The sequence below is a fragment of the Neopsephotus bourkii genome, unplaced genomic scaffold (genome assembly GCF_033783945.1).
Source record: "Neopsephotus bourkii isolate Nb327-2 ecotype Australia unplaced genomic scaffold, CSIRO-AGI_Nbou_v1 NB_1495, whole genome shotgun sequence".
Taxonomy (NCBI): Eukaryota; Metazoa; Chordata; class Aves; order Psittaciformes; family Psittacidae; genus Neopsephotus; species Neopsephotus bourkii.
Genome location: NW_026901971.1, coordinates 192451 through 208745, shown reverse-complemented (window position 1 = coordinate 208745; position 16295 = coordinate 192451). Strand labels below are relative to the sequence as shown.

At 35.6% G+C, this 16295-nt stretch overlaps 1 protein-coding gene across 14 annotated transcripts in view; it reads left to right on the top strand.

Moving 5' to 3' along the window:
• Positions 1 to 16295, top strand: part of MEF2C (myocyte enhancer factor 2C) — a 118794-nt gene that overhangs the window by 35579 nt on the left and 66920 nt on the right. For 10 of the 14 annotated variants that reach the window (XM_061369449.1, XM_061369446.1, XM_061369442.1 and 7 more), the window contains exon 2: positions 10524 to 10720. In XM_061369449.1, coding sequence (XP_061225433.1) covers positions 10667 to 10720 — 54 coding nt within the window. In that variant the 5' untranslated portion in view covers positions 10524 to 10666. Of the gene's footprint in view, positions 1 to 6815; positions 7005 to 10523; positions 10721 to 16295 lie in introns of those variants that run through there. The other 4 variants (XM_061369438.1, XM_061369441.1, XM_061369440.1 and 1 more) reach the window with 2 other exon arrangements.

Here is a 16295-nt window from a genome sequence, read left to right as displayed (position 1 = left end):
GATGTGTTTGTATGTGTAAGGAAAAAAATAAATAAATCCAGCTGTATGTGCTAATGGAGTGGTTACAGCTGAGGTTCAGTAGGCAGACTGTGATGCTCACTTGTGGCTTTTATAGTTGTAGATGCGGTAGGTGTACATCTGCAGCGAAACCCTTCCCTTTCAGTAGAAAATTTGCTTTTACGGGGCTTGAGGTGAGAGCTGTTAGGCTCTGATTCTGTGAAAAACAGAAGAACAAATCCTCATGTGGGAAGTATGAATTAGTTACCTAATACAGTTTTCAAAAACTGTGAACTGTGATGTGGCTGCACAGCTTGCTAAATTAGATGGGGCTATTTATGTCTCTGTAAGTGACGAAGTTACAAAACTGAGGCTCTTTTAGCTCTTTATCATATCAGAGCTTAATTTCTCAGTGTGCTATGTATCTTATGTTTCTCCATTCAACCTCTTTCTCTCTTTTTATGTAAATATATCTATTGTTTGTCCCTTCGTCCAACACAAGACAAAAAAAAAATAAATCTGTAGAATATCCCAAAATTCAGAACACCAGAAAATTAGCAAACAACCTAAGTAAGTTGTTTCAGGTAGCCTTCCCATTTCTTCACTCACAAGGCACCTTTTTGTATTTTCTCCCTAATAGAAAAGTTAGTGTTGTCTTTCTTAGAGCTGTGTCTGTTTATGCATTTTTTCTTAATTCCAAACTAGTGTGAATCCAGTTTGGGTCTTCCAGTGTACAGAAATGCCTCTCATCAAGATACAGCCGCAAAGCAGAAAGCAAGTAGCTTCAGCAAATAAGTGATGGTGTGCTAGCATTGGCCGTGTACTTTATTTCTCTATAGCCAGAACCTTCAATTTTTTTAACAGATGCCTCATCCTGAATATGCAAAAAATTCCAGACATGAGGCACCAGACAATGTATGTGAAGGTTTATTTCTTATGGTGGGTCTTATAAGAGGTATCAGATGTATATAGTCCCAATATAAGTACTTTTTTGCTATATTGCCACTGTATTTTTTCTTTTTTTTTTTTTTTTAAGAACAGATGTATTCTGAGTTCATGCGTTTCTACTTATTTGTATGTATTTTCTAGACTTAAAGGCAGCAACCTGTCCCAATTTATGAGCTTTGCCATTAGAAAAAGACATGTATTTCACAGACAGAGGCAGTTCCTCACCCCTAATCAGTGAAATGCAGGTGTTTTCATATTTTTTTTGCTAGCCTTATTATGTACCTGGCATACAGTTCATCTCCGTTTGTCCTTGGGAAAAAAAAAAAAAAAAAAGTGGGATTGGAAACATTAATGTAGACTTTTCAGCTGTCATGGTCATTGAGAAGATTGATATATTTCCCTTGTGGGTTTTGGTGGGTTGTTTTTTTTTTTCCTTCTTCCTCTTCATTTTAAGCCTGCAGCTGTCTCTGGGCAAGCAGCTGAGTTCAGGAGTGTCATAGTTTTCAAACTCATATTTATCATATTAACATTTATACAGAATGAATGAACAGTTAGCAGCTCAGCAGCACTCCTCCATGTTGTACAGTTTACTTTACATTTCAGAAGAACAGTATTTAATTCTTCACATTTCCTGGAAAGTCAGGGATTAAGCAAAAGTGTGTTTCTATAACTTGGGATACAAAAGAGAGAAGCAAAACATGACCAGACCTAATCATTCCTCTCTGATAAATGAATTGTCAGATGAAAGATGGGCTGATATGAGATTGCTTCAGAAAACTAATAAAGTTTTTTAACCAGGAATGTTATGTGTTTAGGTCTGTATTGTAGGAAAAATAATTTTCTGTTTCTGTGTAGTGTAGTTGTAGCTGAGGTCTAACACCACAAACTAGAGACTGTTCTTAAGCAGAGGTAATGTATTTCATTAGACCAGCTTTTATAACTAGAAAAAAAGGATGAGTTTTGGGTCAAAAGGCTCCAAAGAAGGGCTTGTACACCACAAAGACAACTCAGTCAATATACATTAGATACCAGCTCTGCTAACAAAGCTTGTCTGATTTCTTTTTAAGTACTAAATGGACTGGTTTTCATGTTTGCATTAGTATAAAGTAGCTTATAGAAATTGCCGGCATTCTTTTGTCTTCCAGCCACTAATCAAATTACTCTTAAAAGGGCAATACAATGAGGAACACTTCCCAGCCAGAAAAAAAAAAAAAAATTGTACCTCCTTAACATATCTATATGTTTTTATGTCAAACATTTCCCATCATTAACCCAAACCAGTTCTACATTCACTCAGCTTTACCTTGATAATTTTTGCTACTCAACTTTGGTCATGTTTGAAAGAATTCCTTTTATTAACCCCCTTCACAACATTTCTATATAATCTGTTGTCCAGCAGAAGCCTGTATTTTCTTTTATGAGGAACTTAACATCTCTTCTTGTCTTAATTTCTACACTTACATTCCCAATTTTGAGGTACTTTAATCCTCAGTTATGTCCCAATTCTACCTCCTTAGATGATCCTTCCTGATATTTAGCTTAATCTTTCAATAGTGTTCAGTCATTTCTTTGCTCTGTAATTTAAAGAGACTTTGGGTTCCTAATATATTTTGCCCTGCTTATTCATGCCACAGAATTCCTGTTTCTAAAAGCTTTCTCTTTTCTCTAAAAATTCCTGAAAAGTTTCATTTGCAAATGCATGAGATATCCCTTTTCAAAATACAATTATTAGGTTTCTACAGTCCAAATCTTTGTTCCTTCTCAGAAGGATGAAGTGGTGGTGCAGCACAAGCCTAGAAAGGCAGAAATCATCTTGTGTTAACTAAAGATAGGCTCTTTGAGTGAGAAAAAGGAGGATCCTGGGTAAGAGTGCATAAAATTCCTTTGGAGTTGGATGAAGATGAATGAAGGAGACCAGGTCTGTGTAGATCTCAACAAGTCCACCTGGTTTACCCACCTTTTTTTTTTCTCCATCTATTCTGCCTATTGCTTCAAGACTTATTTACTTCTGTCTCCAGCTCTCGTCTGTGTACCAAGCTTCCTTGCATTTCTGCAGTTCAGCAAATTATAAGCAGAAAGTAATGAAAAATCTTTTCTGTTAACAAAGAATCCTTTTGAAAATCAATTCTTACTTGCTTCAACAGAGGCAAATCTAAAATTGCCTGCCACTGGTATTGGCATGGCATTACCAAGCGCTTGTGCTCAAGTTCAGACTGTGATTTGATGCTGTTATACATAGCTTTTTCCAGTAACACCCAAAATTGTCCCATGATTCTTAAAAGCCATTGTGGGGGTTTATGTTCCTCACCACAGATTTCCTCACATACAAGCACTTGTAACAAGTCTGTAAATCTAAGTCTAACCACAGCCAGAGTGCTTGTAGGTGATGCAATGACTTAAATCTGTCGGCCTTTTAGTTTTTTCCTGTAATCAGCCAACCCTCTCCAAAGTCCTTTGTATTTGTGTATAAGACTTCTCCCAGCTGTGTCTTACTGCACTAGTATCTTACCTGCCATGAAAAGTGTCTTTAAATAAAGGTAGACCAAGGTCTGCGTAGTTCAAAGATAGATCCCTTTGTAACACACGAGGTGCTAAATTGTGTTCTGTTGACCACTGAAATTCTTCGTGTTCTGCTCCAGGTCAGTAAATGACAGACTGAATTTCTGAATTTGTAAAACACCTTTCCTGATACTTACTGCACATCTATTAACTATAATGTGATCCATTCAAATCATTAGCTCAAAGCTATTGAGACTTACAGCTGCAACTACAGCAGTCCAATTTCCCCTTGCCATTTTCAGACAGGTTCTGATTCCTAGTCACTGTCTCCAGTTCAGTCCAATTAGGTGATGCATTTTAAGTCCTTTATTTTTACCCGTGTAATATTAGTTTGTCTGATTCAATAAACTGTTATACTTGAGCCAGTCTCCCAAGTACTTCAAGGATCTGATTCCATATTTATTGGTCAGACTCCTATTATGTCTGTCTAGCTGCCGAGGCACAACATATGCACCTAATCATAAACCTTTAAACCTTTTCTTCAGACTATTGGCTTTCCATTTTCATCTGAGTGATGGGTAGACATTGAAATATCCCCTGCTAATCACTGTAGACTTAAGATCAACTTTTCATAAGTATATTTTTAGTATGCTAACATTCCACATAATTGCTTTCCTTAAAACATGCACTAGTGTCTGCATTCTCTGCTTAACAAATCAAATACTTTTCTTCATCTGTTCTTCAAAAACGTTGTAAATTAGCCAAGTCTTCCTTTCTTCATGAAGCGTAGCAGGCATATGCCTCTTACTGGGCTGCAGGAAATCAGATTTCATCTAGATTGCTGATGGTTGCTTCCTCTTTTGGTGCACTGCTTTAAGGAATGACTCACCATCTGTGGCAAATTCCACAGTCGCTTGGAAGGCCTTTAGCCTCCTATCGTGGAGTTTTATCAGCATGTCCAGGTTGGGTATAACATTTGTGTACGACCCAGAAAACCCTCCTTCACTGTGCCTGGTGGATGAATCTTTGCACATCCTCTGGAAGGTAAGCTGAAGTCCTCCTTTCCTTTCCACACAGGTGCAGATATTCAGCCTCTGGGTAACTCAGACTTTTGAAAAGCAGGGTCTGTGGCATACTAAAGTAGGAAGTACAATCCTCTCCACTGTTTTGGCAATGCTGCTTCGTTTGCCGAAAAGCACTTTTCAGGGGAACTTTGCAAAACAATAGCAAGTGAAACTCTTCCACCCACACTGCATAGGTTCTTGCTCTGTGAGATCATGTAGTACTGTGTTTGATTTGTAAGCTATAGTGACCACAGTTGTCTGATTTGAAGGAGATGAATTATTCTTACAACTAGGCTTCAGAAGCATTAACTCCAAATTAAAAAAAAATTCACAATGCTAGTTACTGTCATGCTTCTTCCTCTAGGCATATACGCAATGGCTTTGATTACAAGACTTAAGTTGGCTGAAGGAGAGGAATTTTCTGCAGTCAGTGAAATAGAAGTATGTTGAAATATAAATGTGAAAAGCAAGGAAGATGTATGTCCTGAAGTTCAGATTTAGAAATAATCACATAGTGTTGGTGTCTTATTTGCAAACAAATAAATAAATAGATGAGTATCATTTGGAATAGTCTTTATTAAATTCAGAAGATGCTTTCAAAATCAGTAGTAAAAATAATGAAATACTGAGTAAAACAATAGTGAAAAAGTGAATTCAGATCAAATTACTCAAATTCTCTCTAAAACTTTTAATCAACAACTTACATATAGGGTATGATTTTGCAGTTTGGAGTTTTATGAACATACTCCTCCTGTCTTGTTGCAGGACTTCATTGCCCTTGAATTGTTCTCCTTTGTAAATTAAATTCATGCCATAAATCAGGAATCAGGCTAGATACATGAAAAGATTAATAACCTTTGGTAGTTAAAGATTACAAATATTTTCTTTATGTACAGATTTCTTCATTTTTATATATTGTCTATCTGCTAGTCTGTAGTATTTCATCTGTTACTTTATATCCATTATGGCCTAAATGTTTGGTTTATACTTCCTGTAGCAAAATGCATGAGCTCCTAAGGGTTAAATTTAGTAGATTAAAATGAACTCATTTCCAATCTTTTCATGTGGCAGCTTGCCCCTAAGATCAAAACCCGTAAGTGTAGGTTATGTTTAATTTCTAAATCAGAGTGTTGTGGCCAGATGTTTGAAAGCTTAAGATGACTCAGATTCATTTGCTGCATGGCTTTCTGCCTGGATAACCATACCATACGTAGATCGTGCCATTTTTGCTTTACTACTGTATTGCTTTGGTGATGACATATATAATTCTAGCATAACTTTTCTGTTAATGGCCCAAACTGTGTCTTCTGTAATGACCATGTAGCCAAACCACATTGAACGTGGACTACTTCTATCTTTAATGTTAGCTGATCTAAGTTGGATAACATGAGATATGATCATTACTTTCACCCTTTTCTGTATTTCTTTCAACTTTATCCAGCTCAAGGTGATGTACCCACAATGACTGGTGCCTGTTTGTTGTGGTTTGCCCAGCTGTTTCTTCACTATGTGGCTGTCTTTGCCCACACAGGGAACATACTCATATAGGCTTTCACACAGAACACTCGAGCAACCATTTTATTTGAATATGCGTTTCCCACTGTGGATTTTCATGATTATGTTGCAGTTTTTGCAGTTAATTTTTCATCAGAAAAGTAGTCGATATGTTCTTACTCAGTACATTTAGATTTTTTTGTTTAGACTCTGATTCAAAACTCATTTGAGTAAACAGAAAGGCTCGCATGAAAAGATTTCATAGATCTTTGAAGTTACTGTTATTTATCAAGAATTGTAAGTAAATGGGGGTTTTTGTTTGCTTCCTTAAATCAGGATAATAAAAAATTTGGTTTGGTTCTTGTGTTCTGATTAATCCGCCCAGACTGCAAACTGCTTAATGGAACAGGGACATCTTTATGGCAAAATTGTTTCTTTTTTAAATCAACCATGAAAATGATGAAACATAGCACATTTTGGGTTAGTTTTTCACTGGCTGCCTTCTTGTTTAGAAATTAAATGTTCTGAGTCTCCTGTTTTGATACTGCTTACTGCCCCTGGTGTGACTGTTCAAAGAACTCTCTGTCTGGGGTGTTGCAGCAGAGCACCTTCAGACAGTTCTGCTTGGAGAAGGAAGTGGAGAGTTTTGGTTCCCATTTTGCACTTCTGGAACAGTTTAGGGAAGGAAGCACCTTTACACCTTTTATTGTTTGTGGTTGCTGACATCATATCCTTCCCTGACTGCTCTGTGCGTGTTTCCTGCCATTCTATCAAGATTCTTCTGTGTTGCAGAGAAGGGATATGGGTGCGCATGTGTGTGTGTGTGCATGTGCACCCGTGTGTATGTCTGTGCATGGATGCACGACAGAGAGACAGGAGCTGCATCTGTCCATTAGCTCTTGTCCCTTCTCAAGGCTCTGATCAGTCTTCTGTCAGCAACCACTGCCTCTGCCAAATCATATAGTGAACAGAAGCCCGCCATAAACTGAAGTTCCTCTTTTTGTAAGCAGTCTGATTTTATTTTTTTTTTTTTTTTATTATTTTTTTTGTGTGTGTGTGTGTGTGTTTGGGTTAGCAAAAGAAAAAATGCTGCAGGCTGTAGCACCATAGCATGTAACTATGTGTTTCTTTAAGTGCAATTTGTTTGCATGTGACCATGTCATTAAGTTAGAAGGTTTCTTTTATGTGGAGAATTACTTAATAGAGCTTCTGGAATTATTTTAAATTCCTGTTTACATTCTCTTGGATAATGAAAGCCTGCAGTACTATTTGAGTTTTGTAGTACCTTCAATGTTTCCAGCTAGCTTGCTTTATTAGTATTAGGAAATACAGTTAGTCAGTTAACAGGAACTTTAAATACTTAATCCTTAATCCTGAAAGAACTTTCGAAATGTATTGCATACAGTAGTGAAGTCCTAAAGCAGCAACTGGGATTTGATGGTCTCCGGAGTTCTTCATACTCTGACTCAGAAGTCACCAGCTTTTGAAGGCTATGGCCCTTAAATCAGACATCTTGATTTACTCACCTGAATCTAATTGATTAGGAATCAATATAGCTATCTGCTTTATACATGTATTAACAAAATAATAGAACTGTAACCAAACACATTCTACAAGTAGCTTGTGAAACAATATGTATTGGAACATACATATGTGTCAGAGTAAGACAGATATAAAGAATACCACAGTATTCTCAATTTTTTTTCTAGTAGCAGTGAAAGCAGCACTGTTTTTTAAAAGGGAAATAAATTTGCTAGAAAAAATAAAAAGTTTTTATTTGAAGTTAGACTAATAAGCAAGAAAGACAAAAGGGAGAAATTTTTCATCCCTGCAAGAAAAATTAACTAACTGCCTTATGATGGAAATTTATGTTTCTTTGAAAATTGTGTGTTCGATGCATATGGCCTAACATATTCGCTCTTCTCCTTCATGTTCTCTTGGGTTGTATGATAATATTTAAGAACCAAATCATTCTTGTTCCCTTTCAGCTTTATGTTCCTGCACATCTATTTTTCCACTTTAAAGTAAAACTAGTGTAGTTAGTGGATTAATACAGGTAATGAAGAACAGAATTCTGCTCATCAAGTGTAGCACGCATTACTTCAAGATAATTCTATGTAGATCATAGGAATTTTAAGTGTTCTGGCTTTATACTGTCTATAAGATCTTTTGCTGTTTGCAGGCTGGTCTTAAATGTGGAACTGGTAAGTGTGTGGGAGGGACTCAGCATACTGCTTCTCCACTAAGACTTTTGTCCTTCCTGGTATATTTTCTCAGCATTACGTAATTTTTTCTGAACTCACTCGGCATCAGCACCCTGATCTGCAGAGCGGCTCTCATCCTGGCTAACCTGTCACCACTGCTCTAATCTGTCCACCCTGACTTTCCATCTTGAAGTGAATAAGAGCTTAGGCAGGGGTAGTGTTGTAAACCAATAGTGACACTGACTGCAGCTGAATGAAAGGAAAGGAAGTTGTTCCATATGCATTTGCTGTGGATTAGTGTATTGGCTTACTGTGACAGAGAAAGAATGTTGACTCCTCTGGGTCCTGCATGTGCATGGGAAACGCCATTCTTAACTTACTCTTTGTATCAGAGGTAAGACTATAGGAAAAACAGGAAAGAAACACAGTCTGAGGAAATCTAAAACTGTTTCTAAAAATAGACTGGGCTTGTTTGTCAACACTAAATATCAGATAAAACTGTCTCCTAGCTTTGTTTGGGAAAATAAGTTTTCCACATACATCTAATCAACTCAATTTAATTCAAAGGCTTGGACTTCTCTGTTTTGTTGTAAGTATGATCAAGAGCGTTTGTGTATTTTTAAGCAGCGAAAGAAGTAAAAAGCATTAAAAGGAAAATAATTGCAGCCTTTACAATTTTTTTATTGGCAGTATGAGTTGTTCCATTTTCTGCGTTATGGTGGAGATTTAGACATATATAAATATGACTACCAAATCATATAAAAAGTTAATCATGCATAAAGGTAGTAAGTATTACACTTGAAAACTTGGTTTGCCCAGCAGAATAACTATACCATAATGGCTAGTTAGAAAGCTCAGACTGACTGCTTGTTGACTTGCTTTCTTCTAAAGAGTGATAAAACATTTGAGCAGCTTAGAGTTTAATGTATGCAAAGAAAGTCAAGAGACAATTGAAAATCAGAATGAGTGAGGTCTAGCTTTTCTACCTCAGCAGCTTTGAATCAGAGCCAAATAATGGATTAAGTGGCCAGGGCATCAGCTAAGTGTTCCTTAACATATTGTAACAATTTATCAGGTTGGCTGCGAGACTGCATCATAAACTAAGGAAACACTAGCCTCAGTTTTAAAATTACTAGATTTTTATTTTTGAGGCAATATTTTTAATATACATAAAAATGTCATTAATCTGACATAAAAACTGTAAGAAAACATTCTAAATTATTCAGATTTTTTTTTCCTCTTTTCTGGATTTAAAAGAACTATGTTAATTTCTGTTAGAAATACGTAAATATAAAAATACAGTAAATGAAGGTTAAAATGGGAACAATTAATCTTTTACATTAGTACCAGACTGAACATCATTTCTATAATCTCTTCTATCTCTGCTAAGTATTTTGTTGCTAAAAATACTTTGCCTATGATAGAAACTAATTTTGTGATTTATGACATTTTGTGAAATATGAAACATGTACTGTGTTATATATTTTTATATACTGCATCTAACTGTCCTTAGTTTTGTGATAGAACCAGTGCTGTAAAGCTCAGAGAGCTAGCATCAGTGCATTACTGAAACTGTGAAAGTATTTTCCAAAACATTCTTGAATTACCATCTTTCCCTATTATTCTGTGCTACATAGCTTGCCTTTTGGTGCAAAAAAATTTTATAAGGAAAGATATATAGTGTTTCCTGGTAATAAATCACTTGCCAGAATGTTTTAGAATTTACATTGAAATGAAATGAGCGAAAATGCACTACTGCTTTCTTCAGGTATTTTGAGTAATACTTGCACTAATCTATATTCTTAAAGAATAAGGTTAAAGATTTTGGATTTAAAGTAGCTGACATCTCTCATATATCAAGTAACACTTTAATAAAGGTCCATGCTATTTGCATAATGAGGGGCATTATCACCTCTGCTGTCAAACCACAAGCTTGTTTTCCCTTCAGGAATGAAATAGCTGGCCTACTTAGCATACATAGGTAAAGAAAGGTTCATTAACTGTCTGATTTAGGTAATTTTTCATATTAGAGCAGTGAGCGGTACTTAAAACTAGAGACATCTAATTCCGTTAAAGTTTTGGCAATGTGCATTTCATTTATTTTCTTCACTTCTTGATATATTAGTGTGTTTATTCATAAAAAGAGGTCTTTGAATTAAATTATTATTTCTTGATGCATTACTTATTTTATAGACACAGGAAATTTTTATTATAATTTACTCATGCTAAATTATAATGAGGATGCGTGGTCAGCTTCATATGACTTTCATCTGGTTATCAGTTTTGTAATAACATTTGATTTCTTTTCTGTGTTTAGCAGGAACAGATGCAGGGGACTGTGAACTGAGTAGTGCAAGTGCTGAAGAAGGAGGTTTGTTTTGAGGAAACGGGAAAGAGGAAGAAAAGAGAAGGGGAAAATACGTAATCGTAAGGAAGAAGGAGAGAAAAAAAACGGGGACTATGGGGAGAAAAAAGATTCAGATTACAAGGATTATGGATGAACGTAACAGACAGGTGAGTAGCAAAAATGCTGTATTTGAACATCATACTATATTTCTAAGTTGACTTATGCTTATAAGTGATTAAAATGTTGGTAACTTTGTGCACCTATACATACGTACATGTATACATACACATGATGTGTGGAATACTATCAAAGAAAAAGTACTTTTGGAAAAAAACAGAAACCTCACACACAGTTTTTTTCAAGTTTAGTAACATGCACAGTTAGGAATTTATTTCTTGAGGCCTTGATTCTACAAAGAATGATGCACATGCTCTACTGTGGACCCTCTCTACATTCACTTTGACTTCAATGTGTAATATGCAGGGTTAAGCAAATCTGCGAATTGTTACAGGATGCAGGCTTTTGGTACTGTATTTTTTGAACTGTTATGAGTTTATTTGCAGGAGGACTTGCATTTAAATTCATAGATCAAAATTATTTATGTCTCTACATGTTTGCACTGTATTTTTACCTCCTTTATATAAAAATAGCACTACTTCATTAAAAAAAATCTTTTCCCGTCAGTATTTTAAAAACAATTTGAACACATTCTAAAACCCACATACAATAATACTGACATGTTATAGTCTCTGTAACTGATGTTATGGCTAAATAGGTCCAGCAGGACTGGTTAATTAATTATTATCACTGCTTTCAATAAAATAGCTGAGTAGCTGTCACATATTATCAACACTATCTCAGCAAGTTAAAATATGGTCATAAATTAGAGATAGTGCTTTCCTGTATTCAGAAAAATAAAATTCAACAATTGGCATCTTAAAATCAGTGAAAACCTGCTGCTGTTTACATGCAATGTAGGCAAATGTTTCATTGAAAGTGGAGATTCACAAGTGTGAAAAATTCTCTGTAAAATTATTTAACCCTACAACTGGTGTTCTTCATAACTGTGGCTGAAATTTAAGAGCAATATTCAGTAGGCATTTTTTAAGAACTTGATAGTGAGTTACTATTAATGTATTAATTATATTCCTTTGATCCATAAATTTCTTCTTGTATTCAGGTTGTTTTTTAAGATGTTAGTCTTCAAGGATTTTATAAAGCCATAAAAAACTCAGCCTAGGAATAACAACAAATTATAATCTTTAACTATGTTTTGTAAGAATTTTTAGTATTTTATTGCTAGTAGTCACTAGTGTTCTCCATAGCAGAAAATCGTGTATAAAAGCAAAATTAGATTTATGTTGGATACACTTTGTGTTTTCCCTAGAGATTGCCTATTATTATGGGCCAAGCCAAAAAGCAATAAATCGATCAATATAAAACCATCAACATACTTGTTTTAATTGGTTTATAGCTTTGAATTTAAATTGGGTTTGAATTTATCATTAAATATTAGTTAATTAGCAGCTAGTTGTTTGGAACTTCCGCATACTACCATGGTTTCATTTTGAAGTGAACCTGAATTATTTTGTAAATGATACTACAGGAATTTGCCATTAGTAACACTAGTTCATACAATAGCTTCAGTGTCAACTTGCTTACTCAAATACTGGATTTATGGAGAACTTAATCCCTGGTTTTGTCAAAAAGATGTCTTTCAAGAGGCTAAATTTACTTCAGAAATGAAGATAGCTAGTCTTTCAAGGCATTCACAGTAGTTTCAAGAATTGTAGCACCAGTGTTCAGAGCTAAAAAATTATAATTAAAACTATAATGCTAGAATACTGAGAACTATAGTATTCATACAGAAAGTGTTTATCTTGCTAGCATTTGGTAATACCAGTCATGTTGAATAGTCACAGTGAGGCTGAAGGTATAGATTTACATTACCCTCCACATGCTGTAGTTGGCTTGATACTGCTTCTCATTTCTCTTAATTTATTGGAACATAATTTAAAAAATGTTTTGTTCTCTTTGTACTTAGTGCCTTGATTTAAAGCTCAGTGAAGCCAATGAAAAGATTTCCACTGATTCGTTTGGACTGTGCAATCAGACTTTTTAGTTGTAGCAAAATATGTGTGATTAAATACAACTGGATTTTCACTAATAGCTGATTGATCTTTTAACCATTAACGTGAAACATCCCCTTTCACAAGCCTTACTGTTTCTTAAAATTCAATGTATTCCATGAGCTGTTGTTGCTTCAGTGAAGATGTACCAGGTAATACTTGTTTTCTAACTTACACGCTTCCAGTAATCTTAAAATAGTTTATATTCCAATATTTTTCATATTTTATGATGTAAACACATTTGAATGCACAGAAAATATTAAAAGGTTGCACAGGAAAAAAAAAAAAAAGGTTAAAAGTTTTTTATTAATAATGTTAAGATACCAGCTGAAGCACAGTTCCACAAAGCTTATTTGTAGCTCCATTTTAACATGATATGGCTGGAGATTGTTTCCTTTTCTTTCTTACTACCTGACCAAAACATGTTTACAAGAACAGCAGCAAATCTGTTGACTTGAAACTGCCTTACTGTTGCTATATTCAAACATAGTGTTGTTTCACAATACAAGGCATGTTAGATGGGAATATGATATACATGAATAGTGCATCCTCAGCTGTTTTCAAGCACATAAATTCTCTGCAGGACAGCACATGCAGGGAAAAATAAGTGGAACACATATCAAATGAGAGGATACAGCAATAGTTTAATCCTTCTGCCTGCTCCCAACGCAAAAGCTGAATCTGGATAACAGAGATTTTGCTAAAGGGTTCAAGTGGTTACAAGACCTGCAGAAGGTGATTTCTATCCCTGCTTTTCCACTCATTTGCCCAGTGTCCGGACTAGGTATTTATGTTAACCATTGAATGGAGTACTTGTTCTGTCGGTATAACAGCCATTTTCTTCCACGCTACTGTCTGCTGTGGTGCTAAGGTACACCCCTACTGCTTGCATGAGTGGATTGGGAAGGACAAAAACAGTGCTGACCTCCCTTCAAGAGGATTTCATTTGGTCTAGTCTAGTTGGTTGGATTTGTGTACTTTAGTAACCATTCTGGTAATAACTGTAAATTGAAACTGTCTGGAGTCAGATGTCTGGCTGCAAATCTCATAGAAATGTGTAGTATGGGGTATGACCTGCCCTTTTCCAAAAACTATTTCAAACTTTGACATTTTGAGTTAAGTTAAACTACTGCAACCTAGGCATTGGAGGCCTAATCCTTTTACCCTGGACTGCATAAGAGCTCTGTCATTGATTTCAGTGAGTGCAGAATTCAGGCTTTTAACTAGGAGGAGCCATTAATTTACCATTGTTTCATGTGGGCTTCAAGTTGGCTGTATTTTCCTGGCCCTTGTAGCTACCCTGTGCTGACAAAGATGGCAAGGATGTTTAAATCTTCTGTGAGTGATCAGAAATTCTCTTTGCCTATGAAAGTTTCAAAAAAAAAAATCTGAAAACTTCCCTTTCTCTCTGCTTTTAGCCACAGGAGTATGAACAACTGCCAGGGCTAGAGTTAATGTGTATTTATTCATGTAGTTTAGTTGCCATCATGATATTAAATGGAAATGAAAACTCTTAAGAGAATCCTATTATAAGCAGCCAGAGATTTTCTCTTGTTTATTGCGGCACTGAATAGTATAGTCTTCATAAATACAGATTGAATCTCTGGTACTGTTGCTGAGGCTCATGAGATCATGGTAGCCTTGTCAGCGGCCCATTCAAGTAGACTGCATACATGATATTATTTGCACCACAAATAGAGCCAACAGCCAAAAATATTAGCACTGACATCTGATATTGGAAGCTCCTGACAGCTACAAGGTTTTTGTGCAGAAATTTCAATGGGGCAAATTGGAGAAGGCTGCTGTGAAGAATTCTGGGTTGGTTAAAAGAAAAAAGTCAAAAAAAAAGAAAAAGGGCATTTGCAAAAACATGGGTGAACTTTATTTTCATGTGTTTTCTTAATTTACAGAAATAATTCAGTTAGCTCTATTATGGTCAGCACACAAAAGAAACATTACATTCATCTGCCTCAGAAAAGTCCTTGTATTCTCTATTTGTTTTCCATCAATTTAAAATATTTTGTTAGCTTTAGTGAAGACCTTTTGTGGTCTGCTGTAGACTGGGATCATATGAAACTCTGAACAGTCCAGACAGTGCTGCCCAGGCCTAAAATAAATAGGTGTAATGATGCAAATGATATTGTATTACTGTTATACTAGGTCACTTACAAAATATCTCATTAAATCCATGGTCTGTGAGCTAAATCCAGAGGTACAGTGACCCAGGAAAGAAGGCATATTGACCCAATGACATTCTGGTATTGGGTCTGGAACATACTCTTGCTTTTAATCTGATGGTTTTTCTAGTTAAAGAAATATCAGGGCCTTACATGGTGATCCACCATTTTTTATCCCACTGATCATCCTGCTTATTAGTTCTGCGTTAGTTTTTCTGCTTCTGAAGCACACTGTTGACAGGTCCACAATTAAAACCGAGTTGAGCTTCGCTAATGATTCTATATACTGTTTAAAACTTCTCTTTCAATGTATGTAAGCTTCTGGGAGCTTAGGTGTTATTAAGTACCATAGGAAGTATACACTTCAGTATTAAGATGCTTAAATAGTAAGACACCCTTTCTAAACTATGTCTTTGTGATTCTGTGGCGTACAACAGTAACAAATACTCACTGTTTAACTTTTCTTGAACTGACCTTTTATCCTTCTTTGATTCCAACAAACCTATAAAGTTATAAACCAACACTTACTGCAGCTATCCACTCAATAGAGAACAAATGAAAGCAGATAAGTAAAGTGAGGTTGCAGGGCAGGGGAAAGAGTATCCTGGAGGGAAATGACCGTTTGCAGGAAGACCTAGATTTGTTCTACAGACTTCAATACCTAATGCTGCTACTCAAAAGTAGTTTCAGCTTCATGTATTTATTTTCATCTGTGTTTCAGCTCTGTTTAAAAGGAAAAAGGCTCTCAGCTGAATCAGAAACTCCTCTGTAGAGAGACTTGCATATTACTGCTAACATGGACACAAGTTAGATAGTAAAATTTTTTCCACCCATCTTTTTGTATTCTCAGTCTTCTCTTGTGAAGTGTCTTAATTTTATCCAAGATCTGAGGTGACATGATTTTTTTACCCCAGGGAAATTTTTTTATAAGAAAACATAACTGCTTAACTATGCAATTAGGCATCTTTCTGTTCAATGAACATTTGTCTTAAATAACAGATGCTTTTTATCTTTTACATATCTGAATGCCTTCTCTTGCTTACATTAAATTGCATACAGTAAGACATATACTTGGTATATAGCATTGCAATTAGGCCCAGGTCCTGCTCCTTTTCATCTTATTTCAGATGTAAATTTAGGTTTTCTGTAAACAGGCAATACACCCCAAGTTTTCATGCACCTAAATTGTTATGATCTGAACAACTCTGGCAGCACTTTTCATGTCATGCCAGATTACCTGAGAAGTAAGGTTTTAATAGAGCTGCTGAACTGAACTATGAATTTCTAGAACAAATTACGTTTAAGGTTAAATGTGTTTGTGTTACAAATGTATGTTCTGAGCATAATTTAGAGTGAATTAGCATATGGTAAATATTTAGGTCAAATTACTTTTAATTTGAAGTGTGAGCAAGAGGCCTAAGAGAGCGCAGTAGTGA